The 27048-nt window shown below is 44.7% G+C and overlaps 1 protein-coding gene across 42 annotated transcripts in view; it reads right to left on the bottom strand.

Annotated features, from left to right (window-relative positions):
* Positions 1-27048, bottom strand: part of LRRFIP1 (LRR binding FLII interacting protein 1) — a 101363-nt gene that overhangs the window by 22845 nt on the left and 51470 nt on the right. For 10 of the 42 annotated variants that reach the window (XR_011810774.1, XR_011810775.1, XM_038182441.2 and 7 more), the window contains exons 4-16: positions 25983-26030; positions 24617-24661; positions 24049-24099; positions 20788-20820; positions 19820-19867; positions 16497-16553; positions 13611-13691; positions 12338-12382; positions 11341-11406; positions 8862-8939; positions 2431-2463; positions 1247-1372; positions 941-1012 (exon numbers count right to left, since the gene is read on the bottom strand). Coding sequence is in view for 40 of the 42 variants with exons in the window: in XM_038182441.2 (XP_038038369.2) it covers positions 941-1012; positions 1247-1372; positions 2431-2463; positions 8862-8939; positions 11341-11406; positions 12338-12382; positions 13611-13691; positions 16497-16553; positions 19820-19867; positions 20788-20820; positions 24049-24099; positions 24617-24661; positions 25983-26030 (783 nt within the window). In the remaining 2 variants the exon portion in view is untranslated. The remainder of the gene's footprint in view (positions 1-940; positions 1013-1246; positions 1373-2430; positions 2464-8861; positions 8940-11340; positions 11407-12337; positions 12383-13610; positions 13692-16496; positions 16554-19819; positions 19868-20787; positions 20821-24048; positions 24100-24616; positions 24662-25982; positions 26031-27048) is intronic. The other 32 variants (XM_038182465.2, XM_038182470.2, XM_038182466.2 and 29 more) reach the window with 20 other exon arrangements.

The raw sequence follows: 27048 nt of genomic DNA, 5'->3' as shown, positions 1-27048 counted from the left end.
ACCACAAAAGGCAGTTTAAGGTATGCAGACCTAATTTTTTTTTATGTAGTGTGAATATTTTGCTACATCTGCTATGCACTGATCAGGCAAAAAACCAACAGGCTTTACAGAAAAAAGGACAAATTACTCTTTTTTCCATTCACAACTCATAAGATGGCAGTAACTGCACCTGTTGCAGCACTAAGCTGATGACAAACACAATAATTCACACCAATAAATGTTGCACTACATGCTTGGTGTCTATCTATATCTTTGCAAAATTAACTTTTCCAAAAATGTTATCACTAATGCTGTTCCTCACTTAGCACATGATGTTTTGCTGATGTATGACACCAAAATTCATTTATGGCTTTGTGGAAGTGCTAAGTGCTTCCCTCCTGCCAGCTGCTGTGAGCATTGGTTGGCTTTTCATGTGATGCGTTTTGTTACACAACATTTTGTTACAAGTATTGAGGGTGTTTTCTGTGATCTAAAGATGAAACCCAAATGCCAGTCAGTGCTGCACACGTGCAACTTTCCAAAGGCACACCAGACCTTTTCAAATGAAAATGTAAGCAGAACATCTGAGCTTTTAATATTGAATGATTTTTCATGGCATTGTAGGCCACGTGTTTTATTTTGTCTTCCAATTCTGGGAGGTTTCCTTACAAAGCAATTTAAAATACAGCAATTTTAATTTGCTAGCAAACAATTACCTTCTCAAAACAGCAAGACAGACATGCAAGAGTAATCAGCCGTCCTTCAGTCCACACTTGGAAGCACTGCTCACCACCTTCAGACACCAGGACAGCTACTTTTTCAGCTAATGAAATGTTTCCACACAGTTTACAACCACCCCCAGAAGAAAAGCATGCAAGGTCAGTTCTAGGTCTCACACTGGCTCTGGTGAATGTTTAGCTGGTGTTAATTACCACACTTCCACTCTGCAGTGAAGCAGTACCTTCATTTCTTTCAGTCCCTGCATGTATCTGCCTTCTACATCCTGAATCTGGTCCTTTAACTCATAGATATCCTGAGAGAAATGGTGAGAAAGGTGAATGATGTCACTGAACCTAAGGGGCAAAAGTACAACTGATACGGAATTATTCATATTTGAGGCTCTCATTTAAATATTTCTACCACACGGGTTAAGCAGTCTGATCCTAATCTGAAGCCTTGCCAGACGATGAAATTTCTTGGACAGAAGTTTAAAAAGTGCCATAGTTAAAAGATTCCTAACGGTTTGTGCTGGTTTTAAGAACCTCACCTTTATTTCTCTAATTGATGCCTCCGTATCTGCTGAGATGGACGTATCCCCGCTGCCTCTTCGTGAAGATGTCCCACCTAGAGAAGCTAACGTAGCTGCTGATAAACTCGAGACGGTCCGTGCTCCCTAGAATTACACAGTTTAAAATGGTTGTAATTTTTTTCCTAGACATATGGGTTTAAAAAAATAATTACACACAACATAGACTGTTGACCTACTGGTATAGACAAATGACAAAACATTAATTGTGTTCCTGGGAGTTACAATATTTCTGTGTTAGTTTCAGCAGTACCAAATTAAAACGTGAGAAAAACAGCTAACAGCAATTGTTATCTAGGCATCTAACACAACCAGGGGCAAGTCTGTGGCTTTTAGGTCATCCTAATTCCTAGTTGGCCTCTGGTGCCACAGAAAAAATTAGAATTCAGTATTAACAACAAACCCAGGGGAACGGGAGCTGTTGTTGCTCTGCTCCTGCAAGCTCTTCAGCAAGGGAAGGCAACAGAAAAAGAACCCTTGCACTTCCAAATCATACAAGCTTGATTAAATAACCTCTTAGGAAGAAGAATCAGAAGATCAAGATTCACCAAGGGAAACTAATGAGAAAAATCAGATGTAGACACTTACCTTTGTAACAGCAGTTTGCACAGCTTAGATTTAAGTATTAGTTCTAAATTAGATAAAATCTTTAGGGGCTTAGTATCATCTTGCCAGATATTTTTAAGAACTTGCATTATTATATTTTGTGGATGTTTTTTACTACTCTTCAAACTCGTCTTGCTTTCATTTGTATTTTTTTACTCTGCAGCAGTAGCCACACTGTTTTTAGAGAACTAAGGGTTCTGTGTGAAGCCAGTTTCCCACTTAATGCAGTATCACTTTGTTTTTTTAATTTGTACACAATATTACATTTAAATTCTACAAACAAAACCAGTATTCACATGGCTTAGCCTAAAGCAACTTCAGTCAAGTACTGCTGAATATCAGTTATAACTTCTGAACACACACACACACACACACACACTCATGTTTAAAGTTCAATAAATGCAGTAGTAGAAGGTCTGATAATTCAAAGTTTTGCCCCCACAGTAGGCTTCCTAGAAAATTTCTTTAAATTCACTGCAAGTTCTACCTACCTTAAAAAAACATAAAAAAATCAGAGTAATTCACAAGATCCTTCTTACCTTCTCGAAGTCTTTTTCTGGCCTTTCCTCGATCTGTAAAACAGAGGTTCGGAAGGAATCGTTAGATAATAAAGGACAGGAGAAGGTACTATGATATCAGAAGGGGAATTCCTAAAACCTTTCAGAGACTTTTCATTAGCAATCTCTATGTGCTCAAAAAGCAGCCAGCAATGTCCTGGCCAGCACTTCAGGGCATAAGCCAGGACGAATCACCACGAGTTCCCAAGCAGTACATCGCTCCCTGGAATATATGCATTGATGAAAACCTACGAGGTCTGTAAGATAAGACAGAGGAACACATTTTTCCTTATCTACATCACAGTATTTCAACATTAAGACAACAGTTATCTGTAGGTTATCAATGAAGGCATATAAATCCTACATGGATGTGAATGCAAACCTCCAAATCTTTTCCTCTACATAAGAACAACTGTATGCTATCTTCGTATTTGCTTTTATTTTTTTTTTTTAGGAAAACTTAAAACCATGCCTCAAAAGAACTCGAAATAGCAATTTACTCAAGTAGAGAAATCATACCATTGTTTAACTGAAGGCTGCAGAGACTTCCAGACCAAGACACCTTCTTGAAGCTGCAGTTTTATGGCCCTTAAATAAAATCAGCTACCTCTGAAACCTACCAGCAGCTCCTTCCCCTGTTCACAAAAGCAAAGCGTCAAGTTCAGTTTGAAGGACCATACTGAACCTGCACTGTTCCCAAAAGGAGAAGAAAAAAACTATGAAAAATGAAGTCTAAAGCTTAAGATTTCCACTGAGTGTTCTCTTCTAGTGTCAAAGAGTGACTGACTTCAAGCAAAAGAGCCCAGCAAGGCCGAGGCTGCAGAAACTGACCCTGAAGCCTCTATGTGGGACCGGTGCAAAGTCTAAATAAACAGCCAGTCTGTGACTTCGGCACTTCCTTGGAATTTACTGATTCAGAAGCTGGATCCTGCGCTAACACTGGCCAAGGAGAAATAAATCAGAGCCAAAGTGGGATTTAGGAGTACAGAAAGTTACCACGAATCAAGACAACTTCAATGCTCAGAAGAGAGAGCAAAAACCACACGCAACCTGGGCATCCCTTCAAGATGTTTTCACAAAACACTTTTAAAAAACAAAAGGCTTACCCAGATCAAGAGCCTAAGAGCTAAGAAGAACAGTGGCTGTAAAACAACTGAAAAACCAACACGGATCTGCTCCAGAGGAAGGCAGGGCACTGCTGAGGTTAAGTTAACACATTTCATTTGAAAGAACACTCAGAAACCTCCATCTCTTTCCAATCAGTTAACATTCATCATTTTTTTTCCCTTTTGAATTATACAGAACAACGTGTGGATGACCCTACTTGTCGTGTGTCACGCTGCCCGCAGGACCCTATTATTTCATGCCAGACAGCTCCGAGGGGTGGATTTGGCAGCCTTCTGGCCCTGCCAAACACCAGGTGGCTGTTTAACAAGAAAGTTGTGGCAGTACAAACATTGTTGTGTTACTACAGAGCAGTGTACACACACACACACAGGCCTTTACATCCAGGAATTTATGCCCAGCCTTTTGCAAAGCCTGTGTTATGGGTTTAGGGCACAACTGCAAATACTTGCCTTCAATGATTTGTGGAATGTAGATGGAAAAATGTTTTTGATGAAGAAGAGAACAAATCTTGATATTATTTTAATTATCCATCACTTGAGTTAGAAAAAAGCTTCTATTTACAACAGGGAAAACATTAAAGTTACTGTTACATTACCACACCTGTGAAGCCAGCTGCACTTTCACGGCAAAACAACCCCTAGCAGTTCTGAGGATGCAATCAAACATATTAAATAACTTTTAAAATTGGTGTGGTTTCAAAAAATTCTAGGAAGTTTCATCTTCCCTGGTGATGCTCTGCTACACGCATCTATTTGGTGCCAAGCAACACCCAGAGCATTTCATTATCTTCTCAGTGGAAGAACCACTGGTGATTTCTTTCAATGTTAATGTTAGAAAAATTGATCTGTTTTATATGAATGTTTTATGTAGCTTTCATTCTGCTCTTTTTAAGATGAATGTAGTGATAGCATCGCTCCACTGAAGACAGAAATCGTGCTCTCTTTTTCAGCCACCAGAGGGAACCCCAGGTTTTCAGCCTTCAGCCACTCTCCGAGGAGCCCTGTGGCAGATGATCCAGCAAGAAATCAAAGAAAGTTCATGAAGAAATGTTTATTTTTATTAGAAGCCACACAAAATTACGGTCCAAAATGTTTACCTTCTGTATAAACATGCAATAAAGAATACTATGGCAATTACACTGAGAATAACCTCTCTGCTCTCATGGTACTAAGCGTAGCCCTTCATTTGTTTTCTGTATCAAAATCTAAAAGACTAACAGAATACTTGCTAGAAGAGGAGAAATGAGGAGTAATTCAGCTAATGATACACAACCTTTAATTTAGAGAACATTGTCCTTCTGCATTACCTTCTTCCTTGCCAACAATTTGGGCACTTGGTACTTTGGTATATAAAAACAAAGGAAAAGGATGCAATTTTCAGAGGATTTCCAGCACGCACATCTTTGTTTTGGCAAGGGGACTACGTTGCTCTTTGCAAAAATAACTACAATGGGATGAGTTCAGCCTCTTCTGAAAGTTTTTCAGGCTAAAACCCGAGCCACACTGCCATCACGTCAGCACTATCAGAGGCTTACCGCAGCTGGAAACTTAACGAGAGCAGAATAATCCTACAAGCCTATATAAGGCTCTATCGCCTATTTTTCCTAGATAATAAAAACATTTTAGCACAATGTCTTAAAAAGTATTTCTCCCTCCTCCATGGGCAGGTTAACCCTTGAGGCTCTTTGCCACCAGCAGATTACCCAGGTCACAATCTGACTCGAACACCTCCTGCAAAGCCCTGACACCCCGGGACAGTTCTGCATTGCATCCCAGCTGCATCCAGGAGAGAAGAAACACGAATCTTGAAATCAAAGCAAGAGTCAGGACTCTAGAACACGTTGTCTAGCTTCCAGCCTCCTAAAGCAAGCTTGAGAGAAGCTAAATATGAGATTGCTGCTGCTGTGCGTGCTCAGTGCGTGGCTGTCGCTGTTCAGCTCCAGCGAGGATCTTGCTCAGAAAAGCAAGGTCTTTCTTGTCACATCTATTTAAGATCGTTTTCTGCTCTTGAAAAGAAAACTTAGCCCACACCAAAGACAAGTTATTGCAGTGGATAGTGCTGAGCAGAGGCTGGTATCTGCAGGGATGGGAACTAAAAAAGCAGCACCGCAGGCAGCCCACACAATCACAGCTTTAGCCCTTCGGTCGGCTCGGCTGGGGCACCCAGCAGCTCCTGCATGCTCTCCCAGTCACAAGAGCCACCTTAACAGCAGCAATAAACCTTTAAAATCCTCCCTCCAGTGCTACAGGATACAAGCCTCATGTAAATCTTTACATTCTGGCTCTATTTCAAATACAGAAATGCTTGCTTTTTGCTACCAGCTTATCAACTTAAGGAAAAACCTCCAGCAATTCACATTAAAAAGCTCATCTCAGTAGCTCAGGCACAAAGTTTACCTCCACCTGTACAGGAGGGACTGATGCTGTTCTCAGTAGTCCTGAGATCTGCATTTAATAGCAAGTATAATGCTTAAATATTAAACCTGACACATCCACAGATCTGTTACAGGAGCAAGGGCAGCAGACAGCAATTCCTGGTGGGAATAATGGGAAAAATGTTCAGGCACTGCACCAAAAATCAAACGTCAAAGTTGAGGCAGGTGTATTTACATCTTGTGCTTAAGCATCTTCCTGGCCTTTGCTGTGCTATGAACAGCACAGCCAGGAACCCAAGTCAGCAAAGCTGCGTGCAGCAGGTAGGACTCCTGTTCATCAAAAAGCTACAGTGACAGAGGGAGAAACAGTTCTGAAAAAAAAAGATTTAAGGGCTGGAGTGACAGGATATCACAGGCTTTAATTTAGAAAGTTAGGCTGACAAGTTCTCTATTCTGTTCATCTACTTTCTCATGACAGTTAATCAAGCGAGGGAACTGTTCGGTTTTGGTTTCATTTGTCCCATAGTGCCCAAAACCACAAAAAAATCATTAACTTTCAGTGTTAAGCACTCCTAATTTTTATTACAGTACATAGAGTTTTTTTAAACTATCAAGTGACATAAGCTTGCTGGGAATCCAGCTTTTTCAACCCAACAGATACTCCCTTTTCCTTCCTCCTCCGCCAGCCCTTTAAGAAATAAACTTGGAGTCAACTCTCTAAGTGTGTAAATGCCAGAGCATATATAAAGCAGAACCACGACAGCATATGGCTTGATATATCAAGGGAGGGAACAGCTCATTTTTATGGGCTGGCGATAATTAAATACTGCTACAGACCAAAACAATCACATTTTTCCGCTCAGAAGTTATCATGGTTGCCCAAGGAGGTCTTTATTCTTCTAGGCAACCCGAGCAGATGACATTTTGGGACCGTGCGAGTGGCAGCGACACACTGCTAAGCCAGCTGAGAAGACAGGGCTCGATTTCAGCACCCCGCTGCCAAGCCCAAGCACACCACTGGACCGAGGCACTGCTTAATGTAGGTGGAATAAATAAAAACGGGGGTCAGGAGGTGCTGCAATGACTTAGTGCACTATCTCGGAGGTGGCTTTGCAGTGCAGCTGTGGTGGCTGTAGGGCACCAGGTTCATTCTGCCTTGCAAGAGGTGGCTCGGTGTCCCTACAGCCCTGTACCTTCGGGAGGATTGATGTCCCTGCAGCCCTGTGCCTTTCAGACCTGCTGATGTTAACGCTCTGCCCCTCGAGGCTGCAGAAACACCGGCAGCTCTTCACACCCTGCCATAAAGCGCTGATTAAAAGAAAGAAAAAGAAATAAGGGTGCCTGTCGTCTCCTCGCAGCCCAGACTCCGCTTGGTGCCTCTCCCTTTTCTGTGCTGACACAGCCGGCCCTCCCCACCCCCGTGCGTGCAGCCAGGCCAAGCTGTAAGCAGAGAATGAGAGGACAAAATCCCCTACAGCTCCCAGAAGGGGCGAGCTGCGTTTTGTTCTCACCACAAGCAACCTGCACTCATGACTCAGGCTGAGCACAAAACACACGCAGTGGAAGCCAGTGTTAATGTAAAGGTACCCAAGCCCTACACTTCAAGGTCTTTAATGAAATAAATCCCTGGTTATCCTAATTATTTTTTGCCTTGGGGATAACTGAAATTCAGTTTTCAAGGCCATTTAGGAAGAACTTCCATGTTCTGCCTTGCGGTACAGCTGAAGACACATACTGCAAGAACTCAGAGCTCCCTCAGACTCAGGGACTAATTAAAATATTGATTTATTTTTATCTCACCAGCTGCCACACGTTACCTGATAAAAATCAGGGAGAAAAAAAAATTAAAAGCAGATGTACCCTTGCCTTTAAGGAAGACGTCTGCACTTTTCTATCGGTTCCATTTGCTCAACCCAGTTTATTCAGCATCTTTCTCCCCCAAAAAGATGGGGCTCACTTGATGAGCTGAAGGCTTCCCTGCGCCCTGCCTGATGACAAACGTGATGGGGGACATCAGATACGAACTACAGACCGGGTGTTACTGCAGAGGAACGCTCTGGATTTCCACGCTGCACCTTACCTTGCTGCATGCTGCCGTAGCTTCGGGTATCCAGATATTCCTCTTTAATTACTCCTCAAGGCACCATTTACAGCACTTAAGCTCCAGCCCCTCAGCAAGGCAAGCACCGCAGTGGGATGTTATGACTAAAGAGGCGCGTTGTGCGTGTTAATTTATGGTATCACCCTCTCCATCTCTTCGTGTCTTGGGGATGTGGTGGGCAATCCACAGCAGGTCCCTGGAGAACCACCACTTCAACAATTCGCTACAAGGAATGCTGCTGGGACACTGGGACACCTTCCTGAAACAGTGCAACGCTTCAAAAGGCACTGGCTAGGGAAGATCAACTTGGTACAGACCAGTTTCCTGTAAGCTTTTTTACTGTGCCTGGTAAGCTGCAATCCAACAAACATGCTCAGGTCCAGCCTCCTGACAGCCCTGCAGCAACACCACCACACCAAAATACTGCTGAACGGAGAGAAACCTGAAGGCTGCAGGGAGATTTAGGGCTTCCTGATTTTCATAGCCAAGTGACAGAACACTAACCATCAACAGTGCGCAAACTTTTGTGTAAAATGCTTACCAATGTGCTTTAAGCTCAGTAATTTCTACACAAATACCTGTGTGTTTACAGTAGAGGTACAATCCAGGTTCATGTGACTGCTAATTTTTTAATTATTTTTTGAATTTTCTCATCTGGTTCATCCTTCGTTGTCCCTAGCATAGCCTAGATAGCCCAATTAATACAGGCAGAAACAGTTTTATGAGCGACAGTGACCTCTTTGTACAGAAAAGACCTTGAAGAAGAGAAATTAAGCAGTGTAGGAACAAAAGAAAATAAGAGGAGCTCACCACAGGACTGGCTCGAGCAGAGCTGGCTCTTGAGGATGCCCGAGATCCTGACCCAAGGTAGCAGCTGTACTCTGAAGGCTGCCGCAGGTGAACCAGGAACAGCAAGCAGAGAAGAGAGAAAAGAATTAGGATTGGGAAAGGAAGCAAGAGAGGATTGCATCTGAAGTTAGTTACGAAAACGGTTACATGCAGCTGAACAAAGGAAGAGCAGTTAAAGGTCGGAGAACAGACACTTCAGATGTTATTTGAAAAAATAAGGCAAGCAGTACTTCTAGTTGATTGACCCAGTAAAGAGCTTTGATTTAATATAAGAAATGGCAGAACACAGAGTAAGTTTTATTTAAATATCTCAAGACAGCAGTCACAAATCAGAAACCTCTCAATTGCTACACAAAAGGCTCGATCCTACCACTCTGCAGGAGCATCGAGGCTCTCTGGTGAGCCTTCTTCAACATTGCACACACAAAAGAAATCTATGCTCCAAAAGCCAAAGGAAAAACCACCTCATCTACGTGGTGCTTAGAGTCCAAACGGAGCCCATCGCAGGGGCTGAACGCCCTCCTGACCGTGCAGCACCTGCAGCCCCTCTCTGCTGCCAGAGGAAGCTTTTCAGGCCAGTATCAGAGCGGCTGAGCTGGGGCTGACAAGGGCAAGGAACGCGTACACGCTGCTCTGCTTCCTGAGGTCACAACGCCGTGGCAGCAGAGAAGGGAAATGAAAGTTTAAAGCATCAAAGACACAGCCCTGGGACTTAGCGTGGCAGTAAGTTTAGAACCACTCCCTGCGTGTTCACAGGCCTCGGAGCAGCAGCTTCGCACTCAACCTTGTACTGAAACATATTTTATAGAAAAATGCAGGAGCTTGTATGAAGTTTGATTCATTCAGAACAGACCCGAGTTAAAGAAGTCACTGGATGTTTACCAGACAGGTTATTTTTCCTATTAGTACTACCTCAAGGCAGTTGTGACCAGAGCCTTTGCGAAGGGCCACGTTGGTGCACCAAAACTTGTGCAGAACCTGGCACAGAGACAAGGAAGGAGGCAGCTCGGGGCCAGGAGCAAGCACCAGGAACTCCTCGGCAGCTTCAGCTGTGTTGCTGATGACCTCGGTGAGCTTATTTCAGTCATTTGTGTCTGGGATATGAGAACACTGCAATCTGAAGACCTCTCTGACTGTTTATACGTGTGTACTCATAACCCTTTCTTCCATTGAGCTATGTGGCCGCTGTGGGAATCCCCCAAAACTCCCCAGATGCCCCGAGACACCCAGGCCCACAACAGCTACTGGAGGACTGATTTCAGCAACTTTAACCACGCTAAGAGAGCAGCTCATATAAATGAAAATTAAGTTTGCAGTACCAATAAGTGGTACCAGAGGAAGCAGGGCATAAAACCGGCTCCAGTGCAGCCACCAGCTCGGTTCCTGCCACTGGAACAGGCCAACCCTTGGAGGCCAAAACCTCGTGGTCCAGCTCTTCCTCGGGCAGGCACCAAACACTGGAAGAGGCTGTGCCATGCCCGGGCTCCCGAGCATCCTCTCTGCAGCCTTCCCTGCTCAGATCACTGACAGGGGCTGGGAAAAAGTCTTCAAACAGCTCTCGGGCTCAGAGCCCGCTGTAAATGATTTCTCCCCAAAGCAGAAGCGAATCATCTGGGCCTCTGAGAGACTTGTGGAAAACACGGGAAGACAGCCCGTACAAACAGAGGATTACAACCAGCTCGGCGCGGCGTTAACCAGCAAATTCACAGGACTGCAGGCTGCCAGAGCAGCCCAAACAGATAATTATCAATGGGTTTCACAAGACAGCCAGAAATGCAAACAAGGCACCGCTGGGAACCAAAAAGCCACGTGAAGCTTGAGGGCAGCAGCAGGATGCACGGCACAGCTCAGGAACCTGGGGCTCAGGGAGCGTTTGTCAAAGTTGGTTTCCTCCTCCACCATAATATAATTGTAATTTTTTTTTAATTATTATTTTTCACTGCTTTATTCTGGGGGCTTTTTGCTGTTCGGGTCTTGGTGGTTCATTTTACATCCCTCTGGGATATAAACCCCAGTGACAAAAGCAAGCCGGCCGTACGCTCACACGGCTCCTGTGCTTCATGTTAATGAAGTGGCGCTGGGGAACCCCTTCCTTTTTTAACCTACATAAATCCCCCTCTGCTGAAGACAAATTCACAGAGAGGGAAGGGACTTTCCAGGCTCTTTCTAAGGTATTTTATCAGGAAATGAAGCGAAAAGGCAGAGCTGAGCTGCCCTGGCTGCAGGGACTGGGCTCTGCCTGTGCCACCCGGAGCCAGTCTTGGAGCGGCGTGGGTAAGGATTTAGGATTTGATGGTAACAGTACTCGCTCCTACAGCAGGCTACGATCTGTCACAGGCCATCTTAAATGCTCTCAGCCCACAAAAAGTCTGCGTTCTGGTAAAAACGGGTTAATGGAGGACAGAGACACGACAACAGGGAAATGCAGAAACCATCTTACAGCACGAGAACTAGAGGCACTATACCGACGGCTCCCACTGTAAACGCTCTCGTCATACACAGACGCCTACAACCAAAAGACAGAGTCAGAGCAGGAGTGGAAGACCTACTTTCGGGTTTTGCAAACTCAAAAGGTGCAGGGCACGGGGAAACAGATTGCATGGGCAAGTACGAGCAGCATGCAAGTGAGGAACTCGCGGAGCTGAAGTCAGCGAGCCGGGGAGCTGTGTCAGGCACGTGCAAACCCCCCGTGCCCCCCACCCATCGCACCCCCATGCATTTCCAGCAGCTCCCCCACTCGCCGCTTCAACTGGTAACCTTCCCTCTGACCAAACCGGCAACATCAATTCTTAAATGGCTGAAACAGGTTTGATTTGCGTTTCTGGGGCTTGTAAAATGTGGGAAAAACTTACGCCAGATGAACCCCACTTCGTAGCCAATTTCCCCAATTAATCTAAAGGGAGGAAGATGCATGATGCATATTCCCAGACAGCCGTCCGCCTCCAGTTTACCCTGCAAGTGTCTGGCTCAGGAAACACAGAGGGAGGAGGAAATTCTGCCCTTAAGTGGTGAGAATTGAAATGAGCTTCTCTCGGCTTTTAAGCTTGCACAAGAACAGTGGAATTTGGAAGTTTTGAAGCAGACTGTTGTCAGCTGCTACCCCAGCAGGAAGAATTGATGTTGCCTCTCTCTGGCCTGCTCCTGCTTGCCCTGGGTAGTATGCCAACATGAAGACGAAGGTCTCCATCCAAAGAGAGGTCTGCAGGAGCATCACACAGCCCCGGGCACTACTTGCACAACGCCAACAGGGGTCAAAGGAAAGGGTCAGCAAGCCCCTGTCTGTACAAACAGCATGGCACGCGTGCACTCGGGTGGATCAGACAGGAGGCACCAGTGTGGAATACATGGGTCCAACGAGAACGACAGAGGTTACAACGTAGGCATGGCTGAAGGCGAGCAGCTTCAGCGCTTGTGTTTAGAGCACGAGCACCACAAACCCTGTAACTTCTGGCTGGCAGGGCATCGCTGTACAGCAAGGAGGGCTGAGGAAGACAAGCACAAAACTGTTTTTTTGCATAGAAAATGGAACAGAAAACAGGAGGCCTAGAGCAGAATTAACAAGCCTGGCAGAAGACTAGGATTAAAACACTGCAGCAGGAGGAAACCCGGTATAAAGAATATTAGTCAGCTGTGCCATAAAGGCATTAGATCTCATCTCGCACAGACTAAGAATGCCAAGCAGACGTGTGTTTCCTACAGGAAGGGAGGACACCACGGTATACAGAAACACAAGAGCGTGATTTCATTGTAGGTTAAGTTGTTATCATCTCCGACACATTTGTGTGCAGCAGACAGGGTGTTTCTCCTCACTTCAACCAGGGGCAGAAAAAGAGCTACATGCACAGACAGAAAGGTTTAAAGATACCCATTTTAAAGATCATTTCTTGCAGATTTTGTTATTAAACCAAAGGGCAGAGAAGAGCCAAGTTGCTCCGGACCAAGTTACGGATACTCAGCTCAGCACACCACACCCCAAGTGATTTGTTAGTGCTCATCTCTTGCACGATGCAGGGATTTAGGTTGGAAAGCACACAGGGTGCTGTAAGTAGGTGCAGGCAATACTCCAGCAGCAGTGCCCGGCTTGTAGGGACACGTTCCCACAAGCCACCCCGATCCCATGCTGGTGGGGACCCCATGGTGAGTCTGGGGACACCATGGACACCATGACACCATGGGTCCAAGGTCCCATGTCCCACCAGGCAGGACAGGTTGCACGGGCCCCAGCCATGTGCAGAGGACAATCCAACCTCTATGGGGACTTTAAAGCTTTGGGGTTTTCATCCAGCTGTGACTTGCTTGCTCATCCTACCTTAAAGGCCTTAAGCTTGCCTGGCAGGCAAGGTGAGCAGAGAAGTTGCCTCAGATCGAATGAGAAACTTGCGTCAATTTAGATTTCCCTTATTTTTTTCCAGCCCAATTTATTTAGGCCAAAAGCAAGCAAAGTAACTGCAGGAAAGGGAGGAGCACCAAAGGAAAACTGTCTGCCCATTTGTAAATGGCTTTCCATTACTCACTTCAACCTTAAAAAAAAGGTCTTCTTCAGTTTGGGGATTTCTTTTTTTTTTTTTTTGGTTGTTGAAGTTTTGCTAAGAAGAGCTACAAAGACTCTTGACAACTGGTCCAGATTTGCTCCTAACTACGAGAGGTTGTATTATCCAAATGGAATCACAACAAGAAGTCCAGGCCAAGCAAAACCAGGGGGCAACAGACCAAATTTCCATTTTGGGAGGAAGGCTGAGATGTGGAAGCATAGCCAGGGTTGTGGAGGCCCAGGTCAGGATAGTAGGAAGCCTGCATTGACAACAAGCAAAAAACTTTCAGAACTCAGTAACACGAAGGACTTCAACCTCCTTTAAGTGGGGAGCAAAAAGTACATGAGGAGCTTATAAACAGCAAGGAGTCAGTCCTCACTGATGCAAAAAAGATAAATGCATTAAGGAAATTGCATTAAAAATATGAGGAGATGTGAAAACCATGTGCCCTTTCCATTTGTACAGCAGAGATTTCTTTACAACAGACAGAGCTTTCCTCCAGCCCTACAGCACCTTATGCACAGGATACTTGGCTGATTTATCTTCCATTGAAGGGTTCAAAGCCTCAAGCTCCTTCCTCCCTCCCACCACTGCAGCCCCTAAGACAACGTGCTGTAAGGGGATGGTCTGAGGGGGCTTAAAAGATGGGACATGTTCTCCAAAACGTGGATGGAGTTCGTTGTGAGTTGAGCCAAGTGGAGGGGTGTTTAGCAGCATACTTCCAACGCCTGTTTGACTTCCAGTGCCTGTCTGACACCACCTGTTTTTACAAGGCACTGGGAACATTTATCTGTCAGGCATCATTCATTCTGGATGCACCATACCTAAAAAAATAGCAGGTTTCTGCTTTACAGGATTTTTTTAGGCAGCAATATGCCATGAACAACTTAACTTCCCTTAAACATCCATTTTTAAGGTGCACAGATATTCACATTTGCAAACCAAGGTTTTTTTTGTTTTTTTTTTTTGTTTTCGGTGAGCCCTGACCGACCCCAGCAGCAGTACTGGAGACAAAGCAGACATCAGCTCCGCTTCCAAACGTGGGAACTGCAGCAAGCTAAAGAAACCTCTTCGCTCTTGCTGCTGGATGTCTGTCACTGCTGGCAAACAGATGTGTGGAGTAAACGCTACACCTGCAGGTAAGCAGGGAGGACAGATAACTGGCCAGCCTCGAAAAGCTAGATCTCTTCCTACCCCATTATTCTTCCTGCGGAGCAAGGCTTTCACTCAGAAGAAATCTGAGCACGTTGTCCTGAGCTTAAAGAAATGATTTTCATTCCTGCCTAGCGCGCCTGTAACCTATGCACAGGGTGTTGCTCGCTTCCAAGGAATGAACCTGCCATCCTGCAAGCCCTGGGTACAAAGGCAGCCAGATTGCCAGGCACACGTTGCTCCATTTTCCTCGAAGGTTGGGAACAGCGGTGACAGCAGGCTCAGTGATTCCCACACTCCGAAGCTCTGCCTCTTCTCAGCTTTTCTGTTGTCACTTCGTCAATCTTCAGTTAGGTCTGGGGCTTTTGGAGAGAACAGTCCTAAAGGTGAACGTCAGCCAGACCAGCAACATCTGGTTTGGGATTTTCAGCTATTCCAAGTCACCTCTAAACTCTTGTTCACCTTCTAAATGAAGATTAATCTGAAATACACTTAGCAATGAAAACAAGGAGCTAACGATGCTGCCATAATTCTGCTCTACGTACAGTTAAGCCTCCACGCTTCAAACCCTAATGCCAAGAGGATTTTAAATTATTTCAGTGGAAAGCAACCCACTTCTTTTCCCTGGATGACTTTCCTACAGACATTTTGCTCTTGAGCAGGACGCAGAGCTCTGGAGTATGTCACCAAGGAGTAAGAACGCCGTTCGTCAGAAGCACTGCAGAATAAAGTTCCTTCAACTCAAACAGGTCAGCAAGAGTGCCAACAGCAGGACACGCTGCTTTCTTAAGAGCTTAAGCAACACTATTTCATTTTCTCTCAGCCACATGCACAAGCTAAATGCACAAAACCATATGGAAGCACAAGCTAAGTGGCCATAAAGCACACGGCCCCGTTTCACTATTTATACAAGTGCCCGTGTAACTTCACCAAGCAACCCATTGAAACCTGCTGAGACATTTAGCTAAAGGAAGTCTTATAAAAGCAGTTTATTTCCCCCCTGAACACCGAGCTTCAGTCTGCATACCCTTAATATTGCTTTAAAAGTCTTGATAACGTAAAGATCAACAGGCTCTGTACTGTAGCCAGGCAAAAAGCCCAGAGCAGTTCCCCTTCCTGCACCCAAAGGGGCTCTGCTTGGAACAGCACCTTGAAGGGTTTTGCCCATCAGCTGACATTTGACAGAGCAGGACAATCAGTTCCTGTAATTGCCACAAAACCCTTGTGCTGGAACAGAAGGGAACGCCGTGAGCCACGGGCGTGCACACAATGGAGTTAATCATTAAGTGTTTGTCACGGGAATATTTCTGGAAATGAAGCCCATCAGCGGTGCACAGCTAAGCAGGAACACCACCACTGGCTGGCCACCTCCGGGGGAGCTGCCAGAAACCCTAGAATGAGGTTTATAAAGGAAAAAAAAAGTATTGTGTTAAGCAAACTTCACATAAACAACATGAATTTGGGGAAAATGTTAAAGCCCAAGTGCTCTGTGCACGCGCAATACTCCCTGCGGCTTGGGAGCCCCAGTGCTGGAGCACGATTTGGGCATGTTGCAGGAGCTGGGAAAGTCACGGCACACGGAAACCCTGTGTGCCAGGGTCATATATTCAAAATATTGAAATATTGCTGGCAATCACATTTAGGTAAGGCTGAACTGTGACAAGTTAGGCAATGCCAGCTTCCAAGTCCTGTTTGTGCCAAACTCAGACGCTTCCCGCCCCACTCATGGCCTAATTTTGCTGGTTTTTATTTTTAAAACAGCTTCTTGCTGCACCTCTGTGCCTGCAATTGCAAAAGCCGCAACACGCAAGACAGGCAAAACCTGCTTTACCACAGAAAAGAATTTGCTAATTAGATTTAATCCCATTAAAGAGCGTGATAGATTGTATAGCAACATAAATCAGCTACTAACCCTGCTAGATTTTCTACTCTGGGACGATCCGTACGCGTCTTCCTCATAACCATTAGTCTGTCGTGGAAAGAAAGGAAAAGGAAAAAAAAGAGAAGAGAAAACTGATGCAGACCCCAAAGCCAGGTTTTTGTGATAACCATCGTTTACGAGGAGCAAAGGCAGGGACAGAGCTTTTCAAAGATACACCAGGAACAGGAGAAGTGCAGATCTAGGTCATGCTTTCAAACACGAGGATATGAACATTTGTGTCTGTCGCTATCTGTAAGCCAGCCAAAAATGTCAAGGATACTCCTGCTTGCCTTTTTTGACCCTTTTCTTTCTTCTTGTTAAGACAAACTTCTGCTTCCCTTATTATTACGGCTCTGTAACACCTGTACCTCTTCAAACTCTTTGGGGAAGGGAACGCAGGATGAAAAGGGAACACTAAGGATGAGAGGATAATAAAATACATTTAAAACTGTAGTTACTAATACCTCTTGCAGCTGAGCAACTCGAAAGCATCAGATTATAGCTAAAAACTTAATTTTAAGCTTATACGATAAAGAAACTCAGTTTAGGAGACACATGATGCTACGTGAAACCTCTTTTTAGCTTTCCCAAATCACATCAAAATTAACCCCAGCCAGGGGGGTTAATTTTCCATCTGCCACGTGCCAGCATTTTGTATGGCAACCCACAGACCAACAAGGGGTTTTAGTTGGTTCAGTTGTCCCCTGCCACGCTCAGCTGCCTGTTTTGTTGTCGTATGTGAGTTTTCTCTGAACACAGAAGACACAAACGTGCTCAGGAGGAGTGATTTACAAGCAGGGCACAATATTTCAAGTCAGTAAGAGCAAGGCAGCAGGTTGGGAATAAAAAATAAAAATAAAAATCAATACAACACAGATTGTTCTTAGTCTGGAAACACAACGTTTGAAGAAGTGATTATAGACCCAAAATACCTCAACAGATAGCATTAAGAGCTCAGATTTCTCAGCCAAGTCCCCATCCTGGTATCACTAAACAATAAAACCTGGTTTATTGAACATTAAAAATTTGCAAGTTCTCCATGATGTTGTGTTTTTTTTTGTTTAAAGTGGAAATTTGATTGGAATTTCTATTCCAAGTTAAACTTGAGTCTAAATCGTATTGCATTCCTGAAATGAAAGCCCACTAAGCCAATCATGAACCAATTTTCAAGCAATACATATAAATCATATGCTATACGGTGGCTTTCATAAAAGAATTAAACAAGTTTAGAAACCCGCTGAGATGCAAGCTCATCAGACAAGGTCTGGGCAAAGCTTAGGATTCTCCACTGAAATGCAATGTTGGTATCACAAATGGAAGATGGAAACTGGGCAGTGGCCCTCCAGCAGTCTGGAAACACTACCAGCCATCCTACACAGCCTTTCCTGGCTTTATTACCTTCTTCAGGCCCCACCAATCTGTCTAATGCTTTCCTAAAAATAGTTAAAACAGTGCCTCAGGAGTTGAAGGCAAGGATCCCAGCCCCACGTGGGCTGATGACCACTGCCGTTCCTTTTGTTACTACACTGAGGAATTAAGTTCATCTTTTTTTCAACAAGGCAATCTTGACCAAATGTAACCTCTTGGGTCATTATCTGAATGACTGCTATGCACAACTCCCTAGTTAACATTAGGGTATTTAATTCCCCAGTTCATAAGATGTTTCTCATTTATTCCTATCATTCTTCACTTCTGGCAACTTGTCTCCCACTCGCCATCGGTATTTTTTATCCCAACCTTGCAGGAAGCCCCCTTTACTCCCTGAATGTAGACAAGTAGGCACTACAGACTCCCAGAGAACCGATTTCCCCTTTAAAACTCCACGATGCTGTCTTAGAAGAGATCAGAGGAGATCCCTTCCAGCTGTCACTGTTTTCAACGGGATTATTTTTCAACTAACTGCATTTCTTTTACAAGAACTTGGTCTTGGCAAACGTTTCGCTCAAGAATGTTAGGCAGAAGCATACCAAAAGCCTTGCAGTCACGTTGTAGTCTCATCCAGCACTCTTCCTTTATGCCCTTAGATAATTCCCTTGCTTAGGGAAATTATGTTGAATTGACATGATTCATTTTTCACAAATCCAGGTTAAGTGCCTACCACTTCATGAGACACTTCTAAACATATCTAATTTAATTTGCCCTATTATCTTTTAGATTTTAAACTGAAGCTCCACAGTTCAGGTCACTTCCTTTATTTCCTTCGCCACTATGACCACTGTCCCCTCCTCTCCAGCTCAGATTTTTGAAGGCAAATGCTCCAGATGTAGCATTTCAGACAAGCTCTGCAAGGTGAGCTTTATCAGATCTTGCTAACCTATGTTCTGTGCTATACTAACATGCTAAATATCTGATCAGAACCTTTATGAAGACCGAAACAAATAGGGTGGCAAACTGGGGAGGCCGAAATATTCTGTTTTATTTGTTGTCATTTCAGAACTATGCAACTGACCCTACTAAATGTGCAGTGCTATAGGTGCAGCTGCTAGTAAGGTACTGCTGGTACAAAGAATTACCTTCAGATTGCCTTAGAAACTCTAGTGCTGCTCACCAGCCTACAATAAGCTAAGGAAGTGTCAAAGTGTCTCTGCACTGAAGGAAAGCATGTAATTACAATAATTGCCCTTGGAAACAGGCAGCTGAATTCTCTTGGTATTTCATCATCTCAGCAGACAGCACCTACCTGGCTGAAAGCGCTGCCGCTCGCAATGTGCTGTGTTCAACAGTTAACATCCCGATCTGAAAGGCGCTCCGAGATCTGTTCTGACACAAGGCGCTACTGACGCTGAGACAAAGGCAGCATTTAAGCAAGCTGCCTCAGCCTCCTGAATATTGTTTCCTCAGTTCAAGCTTCAGCACTCCTACCAGACGTAGCATACGTTGAATCTGAAAACGTGCTCTTGAAGTATTGCTGAACTACTAGTTATTCAAATGTTGCTATAAATCAGGGCTAACCTCTTACTTTGAGCCATGAAAAACATTACTACTCCTTAGATGGAAAGATGCAGCCTCTATTATACGTATTTTTCTAGCAATATTACTTATTTCAGTGTAATGTTAAAGCTTGAGTTTGATTTTGAGTTTTCCAAGAGGCTCTTTAGGTACAACACCAAGATCAGTGTTGGGGTTACGCTACATTTTGTGGATAAAGAGATCCTAGGTATTCATGCAGACCAAACCAGGCCTGTGAGTTACAGCGTATCCTTGACATTAGGCTGGGGAGCTCTAAGAGCCAACATGCTTGCACATATCCTCTGGTCCCATACACATTTACGTTGTGTATGTAAAAACCTCAGACAGACGGTTGAGATACATACTGCTTTGGAGTAGTTCTTCCTTTTGGTCCTCTCATTCTCTAATCCAGCCTGCAGTGAGATTAAGAATGCAGGGTGAAAAGATCAATGAATTTATGTGCACACATCCAGAGCCAGGCATGCATACCACCAAGCAAAACCATCAGACCAATATTCCTCCAGCTCTGCAGAGCATGGCTCAGTAAGCACATATGAAAAAAATCAAATCTCAACTCAAACGACCGGTTATTAACGCGTATTGTTAAAAGTGATGATAGTACTGTTAAATTTAGTAGCCACAGTTAAAATTATTCATGCTTGATGGGTTAAGTCAATTAATTGAGCTACCAGCTGTCTATACTTACTACATCAATAGATCCATGCAAAATCCAAATGTGTTTGAACTATTTTTGTATATAGGTCACTCAAACAGATTCATTGCATCTCTAATCTGAAATAGGGCAGGGAATGAAGGAGAATAATAAAAAAAAAAAAGGCTAGAGAGCCTATAAAACTGCTCTCCAGGCTGCTTTCTGCAGGAACAGAGACCTCCGTTTCAACACAGTACTGACACAAGACAGCACTGCTAACACTAGGAGGACTTTTAAAGATCTGAGCTTCAAGTCCCCATCTTCATCCTGGTCCTCCAAGAGTCAGATCTGTGGTAGGAGCTTTCTGAGGGTTCTCTCTTTTTGGGTTTCTGCTGACATAAATCTAGACAGAGCCAGTCAGAGGATGGACAGAGTAACAGAGAAATAAAAGCTTCTGTCCTGTCTTATGATAACTACTGAACTGGACTTGATTTGGATCTCCCTGGTGAAGGGGGTGTGTGCATCCCAATGGTAGGCAAAAGGTCTTCCCACTGGGACCACAAAATGCCTCAGGATCATTTTGGATCATCCCTTATCTTACACAAGCTATCACAGTTGAGGTTAGTTCATTCTTGGCAATTAGTTTTTAAACACACACTGCAACTTTCAGACTAATCTCACCACTGGATAGGCGCTGGCATACTCCAAGTGAGACTGTCAAGGCATGGGAAGAAAACAAAACATCAGAAGGCAAGGGAAAACACCAAAGCAAGTGGTGGCAATCAACCCCCTCCACCCCCCTACAGCAAGAATTAGCAAGAAGATTTAAATCCCACATAAGTAATTCTGATAACTCCGGACTTCTTGCACAAAGCCAGAAGTCAGGAACTTTGTCAAGTGGCCAAAATAAGGCAACATGCAAAAGCTCCATCACAAGTGACTAATTGCAGCAATATTTCACGCTGGACAGCCTCGCACAAGAGAGACAGCCAGCTGAGAAGTGGGAAAACAAGGACCCTTGCAGTGGAAAACTGACTGAAGAAAAGCAGTGTCTCGACAAACACAGGATGATGTTTCTGAGCTTCCCTACAAAAGGGCACTGAGCTTGCGGGACTTCGGAGATGAGAGAGGCAGGAGATTTCTGATGCTTTCACGACAAGCCAGAGGTAAGGCTGTCAAAGCCTGCAGGAGGCATAGAAGTGCTCAAGATAGCATGATACCAACCCACCAGGCTGCTGGTTACAGGGCAGTCACTGCTGTGGAGCTTAAATCAATTGGCAGGGCTGCTCTGATCAACACCACGCTGATGGCTGCTGTGCCAGAAGCATCCGGGGCAGCTCCCCACCACCCAGCTCAGTAGCCCTCCGCTGCCTGCAGTTCGGATGTCCACCTCGCAATTATTCCAGGAGAAAACTCAGAATAAAACCCAGGCAGGTTAGCAGGGAGGTAAAGTTGCATATAAAAATGTGTATTGCCCCATTTCATGAGAGCTGCCCGTACAGAACACAGCCATCGCTTCGAGGAATAACTCCTAATGCTCCCAGCCTCACAGCGACCCGGGGTGCCAAGGGCACAGGATCTATTTTCAGAAAGTGGAAGCCTTACAGACCAACTATAGCAGCATCCCGTGACTAAGGAAGTAGTCTTCAAATGTCCAGAAAAGAAGAGAGTAGTTTTATAAACCCTTCGTGGACACCAGACAGCAGTTTCTGGTGCTTTCTTCATGCTCAAATAGCTCAGAAGTCCTCAGAGGTGATTTGTAGTAGTAGTTTTTTTTTTTTTTTGCTTTGTTTTAAACACACAGAGTAGGAGCCACACCTTCACGAGTTAAGCACAGAGGTGGTCAAACTTAAAATAAGCTACTGTGTATCCATATTAGGGTAATAATGTCACTTAATTGTGAATAAAAGAACCAAATGAAGTGTGAGGGTAAATTTCAGTTTTGACTAAACATACAACTTCCTTTCTCCTACAATCCCAGTGACATTTGGACATCAGGGAAGGAAGTCTTCAGTTATCCCAGCTCCTGCCAAAACTCTTCCCGTGCGTGCTCAAGATGTCAGATGTCTTGCACAGCAATAGTCAGTGTGCTGCTTCCCGAGGGTAGGGGGGCGTCTGTGCAGCATCATGTGAAACACCAGGCTGTCAAGCTTCAGCCAGATGGGTCTGTCAGAAAAGGACATTCTCTGCAAAAATATCGGGTATTTATGGGCCATCTCCTAAGCCAGCTGAAGATCCTCGTGCAGCAGAAGAGCAGTGGTTAGCATGGCCTGAAGGCACGCTGACAGCTCCAGGAAAAGCATCAGAAAAGCTCCGTCAAGGCATGGTTGGGAACAGAGTGCAGGGCTTCTGCTGCTTAAATGTATGAAAACAAAAGGCAGGGGTAGGATTGAACCATCAAAATGCATCAAAGGAATCCCCAGTGGCTTTCCATGAAGACATGAAGTCTTTCAGATGAACACAGTGCCAAAGTGCTTGCATTATACCCCGTGAAGGGGGACACAGCTCCAGCCAGGGTTGAACAAATTTACATCATAGTCACCTTCTGAGTATAAAAAAAAGAAATTTTATCTGATCTAGCATTTTTTTCTCCCCCAAACGTGTCCAAATTTAAGTAAAATAATCATTGGTTTTCAAGTTCAGCCATAGAGATAAGCTTTCCTTCGTTGAATCTTTCCAGTTTTAAGGCATCTCCTCTCAGCTTTGAAAAGCACTCGACCAAGTTTGCCATCTTAAAGAATCAAGATTTTCACAGCACTTCTTAAGTAGTAATAAGAAAAAAGGGAAGAAGGCAACACAAAAAATTTTAAATAGCTATCATGCTATCTTACAGTGACATACGTTAAGAATCAGGAAGCGCTGACCAGCCTCTACAGTAGCAATAATTTATTTTTCCATCTTCCAAAACTCTTTCAGAAGCCCAAGAGGCATTTCACTTAACACTGGAGATACTCTGTCTAGGAAAAAAAGGGGTACTTCTACCCTAGATAACTATTAACAGGAGTTTTAAAGAGAAAAAATAGATGAATTTTATGAAAAATAAAACCTCCACAGAAGCCAGAAGCCAAGGACAATAAACAGAGACCTTGCTGTGAACGATACAGGTCTCGCTTGCTGCACAAAATACAGCTGACCATCCAGCCTAAACCATGTAACCAGTATTACTGATGGATTAGGAACACCAACAGAAGCTCGAATTATTCTCAAACACAGCTGGTTTAGGCCCAAATCACTCTGTAACAAGCTAGAAGCAGCTGATTCACGTTGAGAAGTGCTGAGCACTTCCTCCACAGCGTTACTAGCGGTTGTTTCTGTTTTGTTGCTACCAAACACTGCTCCAGACCACCAACACACGCTGCCCCAACAGCATTAGCTGGTCAGAATTAAACTGCTTAAATTACCTCCACAATTGCAAGAGCTGATTGTGTAAAAATCTTAACTCTAGCACGTGTAAGGACAAGCACTGTACTGGTATTTTGAGAAAAAGCATTTGAAGTTTTTTTCCTGATTAGCACTGGGTGCTCTCCCTCCCCACAGCTCAGCTCGGGGCTGCTTCCCAAATTCTCAGTATCAACAAACAAGCAGGGGAGTTTCCACGGTGCACACAAAAAATAGCAGCCCAGAGCGTAATTTTGGCTGAGGACTTCCTGCAGCACCGGCGAGAAGCAGTAACCAGAAGGGTATCTGCAGTCACACTCTTTGCTTGTGTTCCTCATCAGCAAATGCAAATCTGAGAGACCCCCTGGTTCAAAGAATTACTGGCCAAAATGTTCTTGGGAAACACATGCACCTTGAACACGGACAGTGGCATGACTTTGGAAGGAAGATGTTTTCAGTGAATTGAGGAAAAAAAAAAAAAAGCAGAATAACTGCTCTGGTGGTACAGGAGGACAGCATCATCGATACACACACATGCAGACTGAAATCGTACAATTTACCAACCCTCAGGCTTCCACGGCTACCCACTGACATGCGCTCATCTTCATCCGAAGCCTAGCAAAAGAAAGTATAAAGACAAGAAACCAATGAAAAGAACAGAAATAACAGGCAGTGATGTAAATGCGGGTGGCTTTGATGGGACAGAAGGACAGAAAAGGCTTAAAGAATAAATACCTAATAAAAGAATTTTGTTAAGCTACGAGCAAAAACTAAATGAAATCATACCCTGCCCAAGAAACATTACCAAGCATTTTACTACAGGGTGATTATGGATTTGCTTGGCCATTCCTTGTTCTATGTTCTTGGCCACAGCTGAATAAATTTACATTACACCCTCCAAGCAGGCTGTCTCCCCCACCTCCCTTGCCCCCCCTTTTATTCTCATGTATTTGCAAAAGCTCCTCGGAGTGGCTGGGGAGAGGGCAGAGCAGCCAGGAAGTGGTTTTTGGTGGTTTATTCAGCTAGGGGGGAAGGGGATGCTCTATTTTTTTCCTTCTAAAAGGAACTGCCTTATATACGTCTGTTTACTTCAGGGGAAACGTTTAGCTACAAAGCAAAAGCAAATACTAACCGAGGCATTTCTTCGGGCTCTACGGGAGTAACGCTCACTGTCTTCCTACCGAGGCAGCAGAGAAAAACAAAAAGTGAAGTGTTGAAAGGACAGACACACCGACACAGAGCCTTCAGAAAGACACAGGGAAGCTCAGAGCGTTTAGGAGTCAGGAAGGTTAAGCCACATAATGGAAGGTGACACCTTGTCAAATCCCAAAAGCCCTTTTCCCTTCGTGGTGACCCCAGCTTTCTTCCCCTCCCTTTTATTTCACTGTACACTTTGTTACATTTGCAGGAAACGTATGCAGGGACTTATTTGCATCTCAGAAATCTGTTTACATGATCGAGTGCATTCCCCTGCACTGGGAATCGGGGTACTCGCAGGCCCTTGTAATTAAGCTTTCTGCTTTACAGCCCTTTGAAACCTGGAAAGTGCTGTAGCATTTGCTGCCTGTCAGTAAATTAATTTTACATGGAATTTTTGAGCAGTGGTAGGAAACGAGAGGAGAAAGTTTCAGCATTATAATTAAGGGTTCTCATGTCTGAACTGATTTCTAAGCCAGGGAATTACTAGTAGCAGGGAGCTAAGCTCACCAAACGAGGGTTTGAAGAGACTTAGTGGCTTATCTGCGAGACTGCAGCATCTTCATGTTGCTCCTTGTGACAGCAGGTTTCAGGAAGGCATGCACCAAACCAGCATTAATGCTGGCTAATTAGCAAGGCTCTCAGGGCCTTTGGAAGTTTTCCTCCCCGCTGGAAGCGGAGCTGCTCCGTTTTGCCTTTTTCAGCGTGTGTGATTCACCCAGCATCACTGGTAAGCGATGCCATGAACTTCAGACACGCCAAGTCAAGGCCTTCATCCCTGTTCCTTCATCCCACATCAGGGCTGGTAAGAAGTCAGATGGTGCTAACAGCCAAGTCTATACCTGAGCTGCCAAGCCAACTCCAGCGGGACCAGCAAAAGCCAGCGTTGCCACAGGTCACAGCTCTGGAGAGCTCCCGGAGCAATAAGTACAAGGATAACTGAAGCAGCACGGATAAAACTTGCCCAAAATTTAACCGAAGACAGATTTGAAGAGACTCACACTGTAGCAAACCCCACAAGAAATAGAGTAAGCGCACACATTCCTTGTGTGAGGGGGTTCAGGGGGTCTGTAGGCCAACCTTCAGGTGGCAGGGTCTGGACAGAGGTCTGGAAGAATCGATGACTCTGCCCAAACCCTTCCTCTGGTTAGGCCACGTTTCAGGTACTGAACCAAAATCTTTGTGCTAAGGGAGGAGTTCACGCTTCCAGTGTATGGAAACACCTACTGGGGGGTTCAAACTAGCAACCGTACAAGCGTTCAACACGTAAAAGCTGGGTAACCACGTCGATCGAGGCCTACCATCCACTGCTCGATGTCGCCCCACTTAGTATCCAGACCATAATATTTCTACAGACAGAAAAAGGGAAAAACAGAATTTAGACGAGAAAGGCAGCTACTGACATCGAGACGTGCATCGCCAGGGGATTCACACACACACACACTGCACAGCCATGCCAGGGACACGGGGACAAGGCCCGCCATGCAGCACATGCCCAGGAAAAGCTTCCAGGCAGAGGGGTGTTCACGGGACGCCTTCTTACTTCTCAGCAGGGCAAAACCCCAAAAAACAGCACTATGGGGAAAGGAGCAAAGGGTGTAATGAGTCCTGAGGCCCTGACCCACTTAAGTCAAGACTCATTAGGAGGGAGCTGAGCACGGAACACTTTCAGGAGGAAAAATGCTGTCAGATCATGTTTACCGCACAGATTTGCCAAACAGGGAAGACAAGGTGAATGAAATGCAACTAATCTCGGTGCATTCTTCCTCACTGCTTTCAGAACTGCCCAGATCTCTTTTTTGTCCACCTTTCCATCACCGTGGCAGCAGCGCTACCAGCAGTGATGGCAGCACAGGACCCTCTAGAGCTCTGCGCATTTTAGCACTAAGTTTTCCTAGCAGGATCTTTCTTCTGAGCTGCTTCTCAGGTCATGTTTTCTCGGCATCACGTTTGGAACTTCCCACTGAACTTGCATTTCCACCAGACAGCCACTTGTTCAGGATCAACGAGTTGAACAGGCCTTTTCTTCCGCCCCAAACCCGCACTTGGACTGCAGTCTGGGGAAGTTTGCATTCCTGATGGGAACTGTAGCCCCGCTGTGCAAAGAACAGCACCGGGCTGGAGCACAGTCACCAGCTGGAAATCCTGCTTAAGGAACTACAGCACGTGTCTACGAACAGTTCACGTTATGCATTTTGTGTACCTGTGGAAAAAACAAGCCTATACTTGCCTGCTTTCTTAGAGGCTTGAGGAGGCAGAAGCAGCAGCAGTTAAACCTTAAGCAATGACCCAAACTCAGAATCTTTTTCTGGTTTATGCTCTGTAGTTAGCTCTCACTCAATGGTATTAATGTAATTTGACTTTCAC

The sequence above is a fragment of the Anas platyrhynchos genome, chromosome 7 (genome assembly GCF_047663525.1).
Source record: "Anas platyrhynchos isolate ZD024472 breed Pekin duck chromosome 7, IASCAAS_PekinDuck_T2T, whole genome shotgun sequence".
Classification (NCBI taxonomy): Eukaryota; Metazoa; Chordata; class Aves; order Anseriformes; family Anatidae; genus Anas; species Anas platyrhynchos.
Note: the sequence above shows the minus strand (reverse complement) of the source record. Positions and strands in the feature narration are given on the sequence as shown.